The following is an 18,899-nucleotide window of genomic DNA, read 5'->3' on the forward strand; positions in this document are numbered from 1 at the left end:
GGAAGCTGGCAGACAGGTGATTAGCAGACTGCCAGCGAGAGAAGCCGGGCGAGTGGCCGTGGGTGGGCATGACCAGTCGCGCCAGGTCTCCACATCACAGGTCGGAGCAGAGTGAGTCGGCCAGCATGTGACTCCCCAAGAAGGGCAGCACCCGCACCGAAACCACCCCGGAGAAGAGGGACTCCAGGGCAAAAGGAAGGAGACAGACTTCAATTTTGGATGAAAATCACGTAAAGAAGCAGTTTATGGGGAACAACACAAATTCAAGGCCAAATTTTAATAGTCACTTTTACCACAGCAGAACAAGGAAGAGTTTTACAACTGGAAGAAGATATTGAGACTGATGACTAAGGAGCTGGTATCTTTTTTTATTTTCTGGATTTTTGGCTATTTGCTTTTATGTAGTTTCCATGTGTGGGTAAAATGCATGCCCAAAAATGATCGAAATTAAATATTAATACTACAATACCAACTATCTGGAGCAACTGAGGCTCTCATACGTTGGCTGGAGGGAGTGTTAATTGATAAAATCTCTTGGAATTGCTTGGCATTATGTACTAAAGTTATAATATTCTTTGAATCACCAATCCTTCTTGTAAAAGCCCAATAGAAATGTGTGTGCATATGTGTGTGTGTGTGTGTGTATTTTTTACTGGAAAAATCATCTATCTCAAAATAGAGACTGATATTTGGAGACTTCCAATAAACAAACTGTTTCACCAGTCTTCCCAAAATGGGAATCAGTAGCGACAAGTGGGGATCACGCACGGAGAGCGCCAACTGGTTTAGGTGTTCTATTTTTACAATAGAAAACAAAGACAAAAATCCTCAGATATCTGAGGAAAAAACAAGTATACAGCCAGGCATACTGTCCAGCAACTACACCAGAAACAGAAGAAACTTCAAAAATACCAGCGTTAAAATTCTCAGAGAGGACCCTGCATCACTATACTCAGCATGTCAGCAGAATGTTCACACTCAGAAAGGGGCCTAAGGTTTTAAAGCAGGATTGCTGAAGTGAAATTCAATAGATTCGATGGTAAAGTCAAGGAAATTACCAGAAAACAGATTAAACAAGACAAAAATGAAAGCTAAGAGAGAATTAGAGGATCAATCTGTAAGGGTCTAGCATCCAAAAAAACGAGTTCAGGAAATGGAAAATGGATAGTGGATGGCACAGAATTATAAAAAGAAACATTCACGATAATCTCCATTTTTGATGGACATTAATCTCCTGACTGAAAGGAACCACCAGAATGAAATATCCACTTCCGTGACAACAAAACACCCACATGAAGACATGTTATCATGAAACTCAAGAAGATGAGAAATTTTAAAACATTAAAAAGAGCTTCCAGAGGGGGGAAAGTTAATCACATATAAGGAATGGGAACCAGAATGTCACTGAACTTCTCAACAGCAAAGCTGTGTTAGGAGACAGTACAATGTCCTCAGATTTTTAAAAGAAAATGACTGTTCCACCTAGAATTCTGTATCTAGTCAAACTACCCAGCACAGGAGTAGGCTAAGACACTGGCAGATAAAGTAAGCTCTTAAAATTATTGGAGAATGTGCTTTGGCATGATGAGGGAGTGAATCAAGTGAAGGAGGTTAAGAGATTCAATACAGAAGGAATTCCCGAGAACAGTCATATAACGGGCCTGGAAAGCAAGCAGTTTAGATCACAGGGAAAAATGTTAAAGTGACAGAGGTTTAACAACTGTATTTGAGCATCTAGACAGTTTACATACAGGTTTGAGAGACACTGACTGATATATAGAGAAAAGTCACCATTAGGTCCATAAAAAGCTAAACAAAAACTAAGGTGATCTCTAACCCCAGAAAAACAAAGAAAGAAAAATGTAATGATAGGAGCACCTAGCTCAGCTCCAAACAATCTGACAATAATATCTGATTTAAGATTTAATCAAAACTGTGATGGAACAATATTATGAGAAAAGCAGAAGTGGTTAGAAAACAGGTTTTAAAAGTATTCAATTCTTTAGAAAGATTGTCAACAGATAATGTGTAGATTAGGTAAATCAAGAAATAGTAACATAAGCATAGTATTTAGAAATACGGAGGCAAATAGAAAAATCAGTTCAAACTGTTGAAAGCTCCCCTTTAAAGGTGGAGAGGAAGAATTAAATTTTAGCAGCACTTAATTTTTCAAAATTTATTTTTTAACAGTTTTGAGTAATGATTCATATATCATAAAATTCACCCACTTGAAGTGAACAATTCAGTGGTTTTTAGGATAATCACAAAACTATGCAACCATCATCACAATTTTAGAATATTTTCACCAATCCCAAAAGAAACGCAACACCCATTAGCAGTCATCACCCATTTATCCCCAAATCCCTCCATTATTGTTTTTAGTTTTAAATGGTGGCAAAATATACATAATACAAAATTTACTATTTCAACCATTTTTAAGTGTACAGTTCGGTGGCGTTAAGTACATTCACATTCTGCACCACCAATGTTGTCCATCTCCAGAACTTTTTCATCATCCCAAAACCAACCTCTGCCCACTATACACTGACACCCTATCCCCTCAAGGGCCTGGTGGCCACTGTTACACTGTCCACGTCAATGCACTTGGACCCTCAAGGACCCTCAGATACACTGACTGAGTCACACAGTATTTGTCCTTTGGTGTCCAGCTCATTTCACCTAGCATAACGGCTTCAAGATGCATCCATATTGCAGCATGTCAAAATTCCCTTCTTTTTTAAGGCTGTGTAACAACCTACTGTATAAACAGACACAACGTTTCAGCCACCCATGTATCTGTTGTTGGACCTCTTGGGTCGCTTCCATCTCTCGCCTATCGTGAATGATGCTGGTATGAACAATGGTGCATAAACATCTGTTCAACTCCCTGCTTTTATCTCTCCTGTGTATATACCCAGAAATGGAATTGATGGATCAAGTGGTAATCCTATATTTAATTTTTGGAGGAACTGCCATACTGTATCCCACAGTGGCTACATCCTTTTATATTTTCATAAGTAATGCAGAAGGGTTCTAATTTCTCCACATCTCCATGTATCTTAATGTATATGAGGTGGTATCTTATTGTGGTTTTGATTTGCATTCCCTAATAATTAGTCATGTCGAGCACCTTTCCATGTGCTGATTGTCAATTTGTTTATCTTCTTTGGAAAAATGTCTGTTCAAGTCCTCTGCCCATTTTTGAATTGGTTTGTTTTTTGTTATTGAGTTTTAAGAGTTCTGTATATGTTCTAGACACATTAGCCCCTGTATCAGTTATGTGATTTGCAATTATTTTCCATTCTGTGGGTTGCCTTTTTATCTTTATTGGTAGTGTCCTTTGATATGTAAGTTTCTAATTCTGATGAATCCAGTTTATTTTCTCTTTTGTTACCTGTGCCTTGGTGTCCAAGAAATCTGAGTCAAACCCAAGGTCATGAGGCTTTCCCCCTGTTTTCTTCTAAGAGATTAAGAGTTTTAGCTCTTACATTTAGGTCTTTGATCCATTTTTTAGTTAATTTTTGTATACGGTGTTAGGTAAGTGTTCAGCTTCATTTTCTTGCATGTGAATATACATTTTCCTAACCCCATTGTTGAAAAGACTCTCTGAAACCCTTCTTGAAAATCATTTAACTACATATGCCAAGACTTAGGTATGGGCTCTCTATTCTGTTCCATTGGTCGATACATCAGTCTTTATCCCAGTACCTCACTGTTTTGACTACTGTAGCTTTCCAGTAGATTTTGAAATCAGAACAGATGAGTCCTCCTCGTTTTTTTTCAAGATAGTTTTGGCCACTCAGGGTTGAGATTCCATATGAATTTTAGAATGGATTTTCCTATTTCTGCAAAAAATGTCATGGGGATTTTGATGAGTTGCACTGAACCAGCAGACTGCTTCGGGGTAGTACTGTATACATTTTAAGCCTGCCAGTCCATGAACATAGAATGTGTTTCCACTTATTTTTGTCTTATTTCTTTCAGCAATGTTTTGTAGTTTTCAGTGAATAAATCTTCTACCTCCTTGGTTAATATGATTGCTAAGTATTTTATCTATTGATTTATAGTAAATATAATTGCTTTCTTGATTTATTTTTTGGTTTGTTCATGATTAGTGTATATAAAAGTATCATTTGATTTTAAAATAAGACTCATGTATTACATTGATAAAAAAATATGTATCAAAAGGAGAGAAATATTCAGCAATTCTTCAGAGCTCAAAAGTAATCATAAAAAGATAAACTACATTTAAACATTTTAAATTATTCAAACAGATTCTGAATTTCAAATTTAAAAAATGCTGACATTTCATACTGTTTAGTATACCTTACTGTAAGAATGAAGGTAAATTTCTCTATACCTTCCTACTGACCTGAAATTTTCTTTTTGCAAATAGAATCAGCTTTGGTCTAAAAAAAAGTCATACTCTGTAACTTACTACATCAGAGATGAGAAATATCAACAGAGAATTATCTCTGCAGCTGATTTCATATATTCTTTTCTGCACATATGTGGACTTCACCAGATTCCGTCAGTATTTTTGCTCCAGCACTAACTTCCCATTACTGGAGATGGTCAATACAGGTCCTGTAAGAGGATCTCAGCCCAGGCTGGGTGGGAGAATGGGGAGAATTTAATGGATTGATTTAATTCTTTCGATTTTACACTTGCAAGATCAGAGTAACTGCAGATGCCAGCAGACATCTGGAAGGTTTAGAGTTAAATAAAATAACAAAATCAACATCAAAACAAAAAGTCAAAATGAAAACTTCTGGCTCCATAATTATATTGACCTAGCCAAAGGGGCTTTGCTCTAAGCCTAAGAATATGTAATTTGAACATGAGGAAAAAGCCCTAAGAAAAAGTTATAAAATCACATTTAGAGTTCCAATGTCCTACACAAATTCCAGACTACAACTCCAGGGAAAAATGAGTCTGTGAGATTTCTTTCCTTCCATCTGCCTATCAATCAATCACTTAATGAATCACGATCACATTCCCAACACTATGTAGACACTGAGGACACAAAACCAAAAATATTCAATTCCTCCTTTCAAAGATTGCGGCAGCTAAGCTGATAATGTGCAATCTGTGGGGTGGGAGAGGCACTAGCGGTGCCCTAGGTTGGTGTGAGGCCGGAGGAAGATGTCAGGAAAGGAAGAGGGAACCCTGAGTTGGATCTTAAAGGCTGGACAGGAAGTAAGGGTCGCCCATAATGTACTGGGCAATGAGCTAGGTGCTCAGGTGGCAAAGATTAATCACAGGAAATGTGCACATAGGTCAGCAGGGGGAAAACTATAAAAAATATTTACAAAACAACGAGATTAAATGTTGGAAGACAGACATGTCAAAAGAATAGAGAAGAACATACTTGGTGGGAAGGGGAACACAGCATAGCAAAGGCACAGAGCTGGCTCAGAAGGGTTTCCAGACACTCAGAGGCCAGCAGCGCAGGGGGGAGGGTTCAGGGCAGGGGGAGCGACACGGGGTCAGCGCGGTCAGGTCAGCAGTGTGCACGCGGACAGGCTGAACCCAAGATGTGGGCTTTGAAGACAAAGAGCAGTGGTGGGGGCACGGGGGACAGAGAGGACAGGAAGAAACTGTGCTTTAATGAGGCAGGAAGATTGTTGTTATCCTATTCCTGTTTCCGTTTTTCTGAAAAGCTGTCTGCTTTTTAATTTGAATGTTAAGAATTTTTCTTATTCATCTGTAAGAATAAAAAACTAGATATAGTAATTTTGGTCACTGCAAATACTTCTTTTAACTTTAGTTTTCAGGTTTACTCATCTTTAATTTACAAAAGTTTTAGACATTTGATATAGTCAAATTCATTACTTTTTTTCTTATAACTGACAGCCCTGCTTTCGTGTTTGGGAAATGTGGCTGGAAGGTCACTGCAAGGAGACCCAGGGCAGGGCAAATGCAGGGGCACTAAGGTCATAGGTTCAAGACCCCGAGTGGGGGGACAATAGCATGTGAGAGGGAGAGACTCCAAGAGTCGCCAGCTGAAAGCGAGGCGCCTCCGAGAGCAGCTCCTCGCTGAAGGAGTCTGCCCAGGGGTCAGTTCAAGATGCGGGAGAAATGCTAGAAACTGGCTCCAAGGAGATAAGGCCCCAGAGGCATCAGCAGGCCGGCCCGCTTGACCTTGCGAGGATCGGTCGCCATTCTGTTCCTCCGGATCTCGGTCTTGAGTTTCCTCTCGCCCACGTCCGTTAGGAAGTAACTTCTAAAACCAGGGTGTCATGGTGAATCTTAGCAACATCTATGACTTTGACAGCTCCAGGAACATGCCGAGCATCAAAGTAAATTCTCTTCTAATGCCACACCTTCGAATGGCCAAGTAACTCCCCTAAGCAGGAAACTCCTAGGTTTTCTCTTTGGTAGACCTACCTTTTTGCTCTAAATTCTAGGGCCAACAAGAAAATTAACCTAAGAAGACAAATTAAAAAAACATCTTCTGGTCATTTCAACTTCTCTCTACTTTTTTGGCTTTAAGAGATCATGATGGCATAGGCTTTTGACATTCTTACTAACGGGAAAAACGGTGACTAAAATACAAAAATCTTATTAACTTAGATGTAAAAGTAAAATAACCTACGTTCACTGTGGCTACGGAAAACAGATCACTCACCTGCGACCACATTCTGAATATTTACCAATGTTTTTCAGTATTAAGGCAGCTGTTAGACGGATGTGTTTCGTTATTGGTCCCTCTTTTTCATCCTTGAAGAGAAAGAAGAGAGCGGGGAGTGGGGACCCGCCCAGGCAGGACCGCGCCCCCACCCCCCCCACCCGGGCCAGGCACTCCGCGCATGCTCACTGTGAAATCCCGGAAGACGAGGTTCCGCGACCCCCTCCTCAGCGCCATGAGGGCGGCGCTGGGGTGGTTGACGATGGTCTTCTGTGCTCTGGGAGTCGGGCCCGCGCCCACCGCAGCTGGCTGCCTAGGTGGGCAGAGAGAGAGGCTGTCACAGGGTGGCCCGGGCTCCCCCGCCCTTGGCACCGGGGCGGGGCGCCGCTATCCGGCTGGCAGGGGGGCGCACGGGCTCTGGCGGAGCCGCTCGGCTGTGGGCCCGCGACCAAGACCGGCTCACGGCACCGGGGCCTCTCAGGGCAGAAGCGGGGGCGCCGCCCACGGGCACAGCCCCCAGTTCCAGCTGCAGATCGCCACTGCCCAACAGCGCCTCAAAGTGAGCTGACATCACCTAAGCACGGAAAGATGACCTGGTACGATAATAGTCGGAAATCATGCTAAACACTGCATTTCAAATGATCACTTTGTTATATCACCTTCTTTTTCATCATCACTTAATGATTTCAATCCATCTTCCGGTATAGTTCCACTGTCCTTTTTGACAGACTCAGGATGGAGAGACCGTGGAGATGCACGCGGTCGGCCAGGGGAGCCACACTCATGTCCCCTGCGCCACGTGAGGCGGCGGCGGGCAGCGTGGCGACCCCGGTGGGCGTAAGGAAGCCCTGCCTGCCCCCGACACCGACCCCGGCTGCGTGCTTCGGGGTGTCTGTCTGCCCCTCTGAGTTTCAGTTTCACATCGGTAACGTGGGGCTACTTCTGGCACTTGTTTACATAAGTGAACTAATTCTGAATATTAAATAAGTTAACATAAAAGCAGTCTTTAAACTGTAAACAGTTCATATCTATATCTACATATAGATGTCTACAGATAAGGTCATCTATCTATAGATATAAACTGTTACTAGATTTTAGGTATACGTGACAAACATTTCTGATTGACTAACTGATACACCACATATCTCTTCCTCCAACTTGAGCAAAACCAAACGTATTCCAAAACTTGAGCAAAACCAAACGTATTCCAAAAAGTCTTTGTAAGCTACATAATATATACAAATTAAATACAGTGAAAATTACAGAAGAAGGTATTTGGCAGAAAAATGACTTTCCATTGCCTTTTGGAGAAAACCCAAACCATGATGTGGCTAATGAGACTGTCAGCTAATCACTCCTCAGCCTCGGGTCTCAGTTTGAATGTGCTTATTCCCCAGAAAGTCCTCCCTGGTTCCCAAGGGGGTCTCAGTGGGCTCCCACAGAGCCTTGTGCACACCTTCATTTGAGTACTTATTACACTGTGGAGTAAGAATTACTTAAACCCCTCAGCAAAACGTACTTCAGACTTACTGCATGCTACTGCCCAGCACGTGGTCGGTGCTCACTAAATAGGAAGGGAGTGAATGAAGAACGTCAGCAGCTTCTATATTCCTCTGCTCTCGTTTTCCTTCTAGAGTTTCAGGTCTGTGAAGCTACAGACTGTATCTTGTTTCTGGAATTCCCTGTCTGGCACAATGCCCAGTACACAGTAGTATCTCAGTAAATGGTGACTAATTATTTTCACATTTTGAGAGTTAAAAATATTGTTTAGGTTCTAGAATCTACAACTAAAGTCCTTAGTTAGAAGCCGAATATGAGATACTATGTAAATTCAATAAGGACCTTACAATAAGGATCTACAATTAACTACAACCTGACTAAATGAATTGCAGTATGTGGTCATGAAAACAGGTGCATGTGACATGTACGCTCTTACACACAACCCTCCCATGCCCCCGTGGCCTCCCGCAGAGAAGGTGTCAAACGAAGTCTCTTTGCCATTAACAAATACACGTTCAGTTAGTCTCCCAAAGGACAAAGAACCACACATGCGTTTCCAGTTCACAGAGCACTTCTCCTAGGCCGTCTGCCATCCTTTAGGGGCATCTAACTGGCGAGTGGCAGAGCTGGATGGCACCCAGGCTTCCTCTCAGGAAGCTCGGCTGCCTTTCACCATCACAGGTCACCTAGCTTCCAGAGCTTTCCTTTTGTGTGTGCAACATGTTCCTTACTTGGTAGAAGGTTTCTGGCTTCCTGCCTGTCCCGGTTCGTCTTGTTTCAGTCCAGCAAGCAGGGCATCCTTGGAACAGTGCTTATCCTTTTTGAGAAAGAAGAAAGGAAAGAAAAGAATCTGCATCAACATCTCTCATGCAACCCAAATGAACTATTGAGCCGACAGTCCCAGGAAACGTACCTGCAAGTGGGTGATGAAGGAGAACCGCTGCCGCTGGAAGGGCTCGCAGCCCTCCCAAAGGCACTGCCCCGGGTACGCGTCCTTCCCCCCGTGTTCAGTGGCCGCGTGGAAGAACACTTGCGACGGTGTCTGAAACCACCTACGGAACATAGAAGTAGAGGGAATTTTCTGACACTTGGGTATATTCTTTATAATAGGAAACGTGCCCTCCTAATACCAAAGCTCCAGATCAATGTACAGAAATATTAAGCAAAATAGTGCAAGCAAATCTCACATTCATTTCATTTCAGAGTGTTTGGAAACTGTTTTGGAAATTTCCCTGCTTGTATTTGTGAATCAAATCATTCAACTGTACTGAACACTTTTGGTAACTGAAGTTCAATATATTTCATTGTTAATTCTCTACCTTCAATGAAGGTCAGCTAAGAATCTTTTATTAACAGATGAAATATCATTATTAAACACAACAGGACATTCTCTTACAGGCAAGTGCCATACTCTACAGTACTTTCTGAAGCTACTCAAGCATTTACCAGATTTGCTAATTACACACAATACATTCTCTCATATTCAGTCTAAGAATCTAAACACTACAAATTTGGTAAGGCTGGCTTTTTAGCTGAATTCACATTTTGTCTGTCTATGTTTAAGAAGTCATGTTTCTCTTTTCTCCATTATCGTACCCTACTTACTCATATGCTCTGGAGTGTAACGAAACATATGTTGAGTGGGTAGGTATCAAAAGCTGTAGAAAGTCAGGTACTATTCTCTCTTATAAGTGAGAATATGTGGCACTGAGACAGAACACAGGCATCCAGACAGGAAAGAATATATTAAAAGGCTTTAATTACTGATTAGTAACTCAAATATTGATCAATATCTTTAGAGTTTATGGTAGAGCTCTCCTAGGATTTGATATTTTATGGATGTCATATAAACATGTCTATATTTGAACCAAATTTTGATGTGCAGTATATATAAATTGTTTCAAATTAATATCCTTTCAGGAAATGATTGACATTTTGAAATGAATTTAATCAAGAATAACTGAGTACTGAATCATGAAAGACAATGTTGAAATTATAGTTTATGTATTTCATACCATTCATATTCATCTATATAAATACTATCAAAAGTTCATTGTCAAAGTATCATGGCTTGGAAGAATTAATATTGGTAAAATGTCCAAAAGCAATCTACAGATTCAATCAAAATTATAATTGCAGTTTTCACAGAAATACAACAGCCCTAATTTTTTATTAAAGTATCACTGACATACAATCTTAAAAGGTTTCACGTAAACAACAAACATAGTGGTTTCAACATTCACCCATATTATCAAGTCCTCACCCCCGTCCCCACCTCCATTGCAGTCACTGCCTATCAGCGTAGTAAAATGTTACAGTCATTACCTGTCTTCTCCGTGCTGCACTGCCTTCCCTGTGATCTACCTATATTGTGAGTGTGAATTACAGTGCCCCTTAATCCCTCCCCCCAACACCTTCCCTTTGGTAACCACTTGTCCTTCTGGGTGACTGAGTCTACTGCTATTTTATTCCTTCAAACAGTCCTAAAATTTGTATGGAGAGACCCTGAGTAGCCAAAGGAACCTTGAGAAAGAAGAACAAAGCTGGAGGCATCAGGCTTCCTGATTTTAAACTATATTACAAAACTGTAATAAATAAAACAATATGGCACTGGCATAAAAACATACACACATAAATCAATGGAGCAGAATTGAGAGCCCAGATATAAAAACACATATATACTTTCAATAAATTTACAACAAAGCAGCCAAGATACAGCAGGGAAAGGCCGGTCTCTTCAATACATGGTGCGGGGCCGACTGCACAGGCACATGCAGAGGAATGAGGCTGGACCCCTACCTCACACCCACACAGAAAGATTGACTCCGCATAGATCAAAGACTCGAATGTGAGAGCTGAGACCATAAGACTCCTGGAAAAAAACGTTAAGTAGTAAGTTCCTTAACACCTCTGCTGGTGGCAACTTTTTGGATTTGACACCAAAAGCAAAAATAAGTAAGTGCTTCTACATCAAACCACAAAGCTTCTGCGCAGGAAAGGAATCCACCAACAAAATGAAAAGGAAACCTACTGAATAGGAGAAAACATTTCCAAATCATAGATCTGATAAGGAGTCAATACACAAAATTTATTAAGAACTCTTACAATGAAATAACAAAAAAAAACACAAAAACCCAATCTGATTACAAAATGGGCAGAGGATCTGAATAGGTATTTTTCCAAAGAAGACATATAGATGGTCAACAGACATGAGAAGATGCATCATCAGGGAAATACCAAAATGAGATGGCGCCTCATACCTGTTAGAATGCCTAGTATCAAAAAGATAAGAAATAACAAGGTCTGGAAAGGATGTGAAGAAAAGGGAGCCCTTGTGCATTGCTGGTGGGAGTGTAAACTGGTGCAGCCACTATGCAGAGCAGAATGGAGGGTCCTCAAAAAGTTAAGAACAGAAGTACCATCTCTGGGTATTTATCCAAACAAAATGAAAACACTAACTTGAAAATACATGTACCCCTATGTTCACTGCAACATTATTTATAATAGCCAAGATAAGCAAACAGCCTATGTGTCCATCAACAAAGGAATGGATAAAGAAAACATGACATGTGTGTGTGTGTGTGTATATACACCCACATATATATTCTAAACTTTAATACAAAACTCTAGTAATCAAAACAATATGGTATTGGCATAAAAAAAGACACACAGATCAAGGGCCCCAAAATAAATCCACACATATACTGTCAATTAATTTATGACAAAGAGCCAAGAATATATGGTGGGGAAAGGCCAGTCTCTTCAAGTATATGGTATTGAGAAAACTGTAGTTATATATAAACACACACACACACACTGATTATTTTTCAGCCATAAATAAGAAATCAATTTGGCTATTTGTAAACAGATTGTCTATTATACTAAGTGAAATAAATCAGAGAAAGACAAATACCATATGATTTCACTTACATGTGGAACCTAAACTAACAAAAACAGTTAACAATAAAAAAAAAAAACCAAACTCATAAAGATAACAGATTGGTGGTCTCCAGAGGTAGGAGATGAGGGGTGGGTGAAATGGGTGAAGGGTATCAAATGGTATAAACCTCCAGTTATAAAACAAGTTAAGTAATAGTGATGTAATAAAAAAAGTTTATTGTGAAACTAAAATCAGTTATGTATGTTTTCAGTTTTGGAATTTAATTTTCGTATTTACAATGCTATTATTCCATTCATAAGCAATAAATATGGGAGAGGTCTGTTCTACAGACTGGTAATTTTCACAAAAACACAAAAACTTGTTTTTAAGACTTTAATCTCAATACTATTAAATTATTAATTGAAAGGTAAAGATGTTTACAAACATACACATAAATGTACTGCTGCTAGTCACTAAGTCAAATTGATACCTATTTCTAAACTGTTCTTCAATACATTAAATGAATCAAGTTTATTTAGAATATACAAAATTGATGAATATATTTCTTGGTCACAAGAAAAAAGGATAAAGTCAATGCTTCTGTCAATCAATTTAAATTACTACATCAACACAAGTGTGTGTGCACAGTGGTCAGACAACAGGGATCACGACTGTTTGCACTGTACCTGCCCACAGCGTCTGTGGCCTTCCCCTCCTCCAAGTCCACTTTCTAACTACGCAGGAATACAAACCATTCGTTGACTTGATGCTGGTGCAAGGGGAGGTCCTGATACGAGAATGAGTGAAAGAGCTGCAATGATTATATGAGGGGGCAAAAAGGGTTTCCAGGTCCATTAGGTGGAATATCTTGATTAAAAATTTTTTAATGTAATTTCAATGCAAAACAGATACTGAGTTCTCAGATTAGGGCTTTTCCGGGGATGTGGTGAGGCAAGGACAAGACGGAAGGTGGCCAGTGTGTTTGGAGCAATTCTCCTTCTATGCCTTTCCATCGACGCCCTGACGTCCACCCCACAACACAATCCAGAAAGTGGACTGGACCACAGCTGTTCATTTCAAGAGACTGAAAAACTTCAGAGCATCCAAATGAAAATAAAAATCTCTGTGATTCAATTACCAAGACTGTGAGTGTTTTGGTCTAGTTCCTTAAAACCTCTCTCTCTGTGCACATGTGTTTTTAAACACAACTGGGACTGTTACCAATACATGTCTCTAAAAACTGCTGCCACAGTGTGGGTATAATATGGTACCTTTGTACAATTTAAGTAAATGCCCTTCCTTAAGATACACTGCTGTCTGCTGAAAAGCTATTGTAACAAACAGCTTCTTACATGCATGGTGTGCACGTGTGCTCAGCCACAGGTCACAGCACGTGGCAGGTGGCACTTGTGCTGCTCGTTTTACTTCCTGGCAACCTGGCTTTCAGTGTGGTCGAGAGGCTTCACTGTGATGCCTGTAAGGTTATGCGGCGACCAGAGCCCAGAGGAGCACGAGCAACTATCTCTAGGCCATGGCCAGCAATGGTGTCACTAGTGACATGGGTCTGTCACCTTATCCACCGCGCTGATCGTCCAGCCAAGACCTTTCCCACAACTATTCCAAAACAGCCAAGCCCAGTAAAGGTTAGTCCACCTCCAAATTATTGCTCCTTGTTTCCAAGTGACTGTCACCATCACTCACAATTCAGTTAATGTCTACTCCTGAAAACATTCCCCACTGAAACTGCTCCAAATTTTTCACCTTTTGTTAAACACTGAACTTCAATCTTATTATTTTAAAGTTTGTCTTCCCCTGTATTAGTGTGAGTTGATGCACTGAGAGACAATGTCTTACTTTTATGTCTCGGGAGAAAAAGGCTTATTACTGAAATAAGTTTAGTTTCTTAGAGCTTCTTCCTTAAGGCACTTCTGCTCTGTATTAAACCTGCCATTACTCACCCTTCCCTCTCTGGACCTGGCCAGAACAGCCAGCTCCTTGCAGGTCACCCCTTTCGCCTACATGCCAGACTACTGTGTTCCTTCAGAAACTCTCCCCTTCTGCGCCTCCTATTTTTCCCTTTCTACTGAGTCCTATACTTTGGTGTAACAATGTATGTGGCTACTCCAATTAAAAACAACAGAAACACTTTTCCTTTGATCCTGCTACTTTCTCAAAAGATAGGAACTAGATTTACAGTATCTGGCAAAACAAAGCAAAATTTAGTTAATATTTAATATGCTTATTACAGTAAGAATATCTGACACCTTTTTTCTCAACCATTGTCCATCTTTCAAAGATACATATTATTTTCAATTATATCATCAATTTATAGTGGCTTGTCCTCTGTTTATTACTTAAATAACTGCAGCCAAAGCTCAGAATTAGCTTTTATTCTTTCATTTAAATCCCCTTTGGCAAAATTCTTTTTTCTTATAGTTGTTTGGGTCAACTAAACAAATTATTCACAGAAGGCTACTAGGTGCATGTTCCTTGATTCCAGCTACCCAAAGCAGCCATTTAAGATTAAAACATTTTCTACCTGAAATAAAATAAAGCCAACAACCATTAGTTTATTGGTATAATTTATACTATGATTATTACTGTCCATTTTCCTAGCATCAAAAAATTTCTCAGACATTAATACATAAACAAGTGAAGTAAATAAAGCTCACTTTTTCTGCTTCTTTAAGCTGTTATTATTTAAAAGTCTGCAATCTATACAGGGGGTTATATATATTAATAATACATAATCTATAATGGTATTTTAATAATTCACCATATTCAAAAGAACAATTTAAAAACAGACATCTTTGGCTATAAAACAGAGTGTTTCCTTTGTTTTTAAAACACAAATAAAAGGGATGAAAGCATAACTTTAGTTCAGAGAGTTTCATTTAGTTTTCTTAGTTGCTCAGGTTCTTGGGAGGCTATTTTTCTTTAATGACCAAAAAGTATTCCATGTCCCTCCCAACAGCCCTCCTGCTGCAACAATTTTAATTTGACTTAAAACACAGGGAATGTACTATTTTTTTTCAGGAAAATTCTAGTGCAAAAATTAGATATGCATTCAAATATTAATAAATGTAAATGATAATACTATCATAGAAATCTATACTGCAAACATATTTTAAAGAAGCTATATATCAGTTGTAGAACAAATAACTTTTACCTCATCCCTCAACATATAATTGTTTTACATAGATAACATTCCATGGCGAAAGAATCATCAAGGGCATGTGTCATCTTACATTCAAATGAGATTTAGTAACAAGCTGCTAAAATATACAGGGAGAAGCCCAAACCAACACGCTCGCTGGGAAACTAACCCAATTTTATTATGTCCAATTGTAAAAGTTCAAAATGAGAGAGCAGATGACTAACGTCACTATCAAAATAAACTAGTTATTTGCTTTAATGCAGGACCAGAAATACAGATGCAAATAGGGCAGCCCCGCATGAGCGCCCGTGGCCTTGTCAGCTGAATCTGCTGCTGCAGGAGGGAGTCCCCACTCGGCACCTACTCACAGCCTCAGACAGTAGTAAATGTATTCGTTTGCTTAGGGACCAAAGGCAAAAGTGGGGAAAGCAAGCATTTGGCCCTTTGCTTTTGTTGGGAGAGACATGTTCCGCCTCCTAGGAAGACTCAGATTATGGGAAATACCTCGACAAAGGAAGGAGTTCAGGTGCAGGACAGCCAGAACCAACTGTTTTTGGCTACCACCTTTTCTTCTAATAATTAATGGTACTCATAATATTATAATAATATTAATGATGTTACTGATATTAATAATAGTTAATAGAGGGAAGGATTTCTTTATTTCTCTTTGATTCTCCAGCACCAACTCCTACTAACCTATTGGTATGTGACTATTATACGTATTTCACATAGCGAAATTGAAAAGGTCTTCCCAGGAACTGTGTTTAAACATGCTTTGCAACCTCCATTAAAATCTGAATATGGGGCCGAAATAGTAGTTCATGTTTCAGAGCAGTAGGGAAGTGAATCTGCACAATTTATTAGGCATTACAAGAACGTTATACTTAATGAACTAAACATAAACTTCAAGGCAAAATAAAAATGAGTGATGATGTACATATTTGGGTGCTTGTAATGAGGTAAAGAAAGCACACAAATGAGTCTCAGACTCTGGCTACTCTGTGGACCCAAGGGATGCGGCAGTGCCACCATCGCTGCTCCTCACAAAGCTGCTCGCGGCAGGAAGCACCTCCCTCCCTGAGCTTCCGTTTGCTTAGTACTCACTCTGCATCTGGCACATTCACAAACATCATCTTGTCTGAGTTCCATGATGGCTCTTTGAAGAAGGTAAAATTATCCCCACTTTACTGCTGAGGAAGCAAGCTTTCAATAAAGGGACTTTCCAGTGGATTCCTGGGTGGTCAGAGCATGTCAGTTTTATTAATACAAATAAAAGTCCTGGTTCCTAGTCAGAAAAACTTCGACACTGGAAATGTTTGTTTAGAATGAATCTGACATCCTCGAAATTTCTGACTGATCTTTCCTGATGCAATTCCAAACAGAAACACAGTATAGATTATGTTCCTCCAAAAGAGAAACAATTTTAATCTTTTCTGTAGAAGTTGTAAACCAGGTATTAATGAAGGAACAACAATTCTAAAAAATGGGGCTTTCAAATGTTTAAAGCAGCAGAATCCTCTTGTCAAGCAAAACATGACTTAAAACCCTGAGCAAAGAGCAAAAGGCAGAGATCCTATGGTTAAAGGAAGTTGGAGAGCCTCTCTCCACTTTCTTCTTCATCCCGACCCTGCTCCTTCAAAGGACACTGGCCAAGAAACAGCACTAAAAAAGAAGGCATGTGAGTTCTTGCTACCCAGAGGCACTGAGACCTCTCCTTCAATTACAGAGAACTACCAATCAGCTCATGGGTTATTTTTTAATCACAGGAAATGTTTTGGGTCCCCTTTCTTAAAAAAATTAATTAAAGACAAAAATATAATCGTATCTATTTTGATTGTACATTTTTTTAACAGTCAACATCATGCTGACAATACACAAACAATAAAGATATGCGTGTAATGGCCATCAAAGTTGTCCCTCCCACTCTCAACAAGTAAAAGCTGAATAAACTGAAAATCAATTAACTTCTCTTAAATCCATCAGAGAACAAGGCAAACTGAAAACAGGATCAAAATAATTCCTGGAGTCAGTAACTGATAGGAATACTTGAGGAATAACTGATAAAATGACAGAGGCTTAGTATAAACTGTCTTGAAAGCTACAAAATCTTGGGGTGGAGAGCCTCTGGAGAGAACCCACACTTTATGAGTTTTACCTCCAGGAGTCTACCAGATACTCGTGAAGACTGCACAGAAATTCCCCAGGGCTCCCAGCGGGGAAGGGTGGAAGTGTCGCCATTTTTACAATATTCCCAGAGTGTTCTTTTCCCCTTAAAAAAGTCCTGCACTTATGGAAAATTACTTTACCAGAGCCTATCTGACCTGAGCCCCCTGCAGAATCCCTGTCTCATATAAGCAGAGAAAAATAAAGGCTAAGGGAGTCCCAGCCCTCAGACTCAAGCCCAGTTAAAAAAAGTGAAATTTAATCATGAGATTATAGAATGCGTCTCTATGCCAATCCCTTATCACTGCATCAACAGCACTCCAGTGTAGTAACAGTTGTGTATGATTAAAGAATGGTTAAGATACAGATTCTGCTTAAAAAGGAGTTTCTAAGGAAACCCAAAGATAACACGGGAGGGGGACAAACAGACGCCAGAAGACCCTGAAGCTCTGGGCGCCGCTCCTGCCAGGTGGACAGAGCCTCTCACTGAGGTCCACCTGCCTTGGTTCCTGCTCACTGACACAAGTTCAGCTGTCAACGAAAAACTTACAAGGCAAAGTAAGTGTAAAAAAAAAATAAAACCCAAAACACAGTCTGAAGAGACCAAGTGAACATCAGAACCAGATTTAGATATGGCAGAATTTTGGAATTATCATATTGATAATTAAAAATAATTGTAATTAATATGCTAAGGTTCCAATGAAAAAAGTGGCCACATGCAAGAAGAGATGGGTTATGTAAGCAGAGAAATAGAGATGCTAAGAATTAAACAGAAATGCTATAAATAAAAAATGTTGTAGCAGAAATAAAGACTGCTTTTGATGGGAACATCAGTAGACTGGAAATGGCCAAGGAAAGAATAAGTGGCCACAAATATCAATAGAGACTCCCCCAACTGAAGAATGATGAGAAAAATGAGTGAAAAAAAAGAAACAGAACCAAGAACTGTAGGACGTTTACAAAAGGTACAAGATAAATGTGAAGGGAATATCAGAAAGAGAGGAAAGAGAGAAAGAACAGAAGAAATACTGGATGCAGGAATGGTTGAGGGTTTTCCGAAATCAATGACACACACCAAACCACAGACCTGGGAAACCCAGAGAACACCGAGGAGGATGAATGCATAGAACGCTGTACCGCAGTGCATCACATTCACAGTGCTAAAAACCAAGACCAAAAATATCCTGAAAGAAACCAGAGGGAAAAAAAAACACTTTAATGATAAGGGAACACACGTAAGACTACACTGGATGTCTCTTGAGAAACCACGCAAGAGGAGTGGACTTTTAAAGTGCTGGAAGAAAAAGATCCACCAACCTAGAATCTTGTGTCCACAAAATTATCTTTCAGAAGTGAAGGAGAAATAAACACTTTCTCAGACAAAGATTGAGGGCTTCGCAGACCTACCTTAAAAGGAGCAAATGGTAGATAGAGGTCAGAAACTCCGGTCTATGTAAAGAAAGGAAAGGTGTTGGGGAAGGAGGTAAAGTACAATTTCCTTCTTCTTACTTCTAGCAAATCTACTAGATAAATGTGTATTCAAAATCACTGCAACAAGGAATCTGGTG

At 39.8% G+C, this 18,899-nt stretch overlaps 1 protein-coding gene across 2 annotated transcripts in view; it reads right to left on the reverse strand.

Moving 5' to 3' along the window:
• ARID2 (AT-rich interaction domain 2) overlaps positions 1-18,899 on the reverse strand; it is a 148,174-nt gene that overhangs the window by 2,520 nt on the left and 126,755 nt on the right. For both annotated transcript variants that reach the window (XM_037009498.2, XM_037009506.2), the window contains 4 exons: positions 9,045-9,183; positions 8,863-8,948; positions 6,821-6,944; positions 6,632-6,723 (listed from right to left, as the gene is read on the reverse strand). In XM_037009498.2, the coding sequence (XP_036865393.2) occupies positions 6,632-6,723; positions 6,821-6,944; positions 8,863-8,948; positions 9,045-9,183 (441 nt within the window). The remainder of the gene's footprint in view (positions 1-6,631; positions 6,724-6,820; positions 6,945-8,862; positions 8,949-9,044; positions 9,184-18,899) is intronic.

This window comes from Manis javanica, chromosome 15, assembly GCF_040802235.1.
Source record: "Manis javanica isolate MJ-LG chromosome 15, MJ_LKY, whole genome shotgun sequence".
Taxonomy (NCBI): Eukaryota; Metazoa; Chordata; class Mammalia; order Pholidota; family Manidae; genus Manis; species Manis javanica.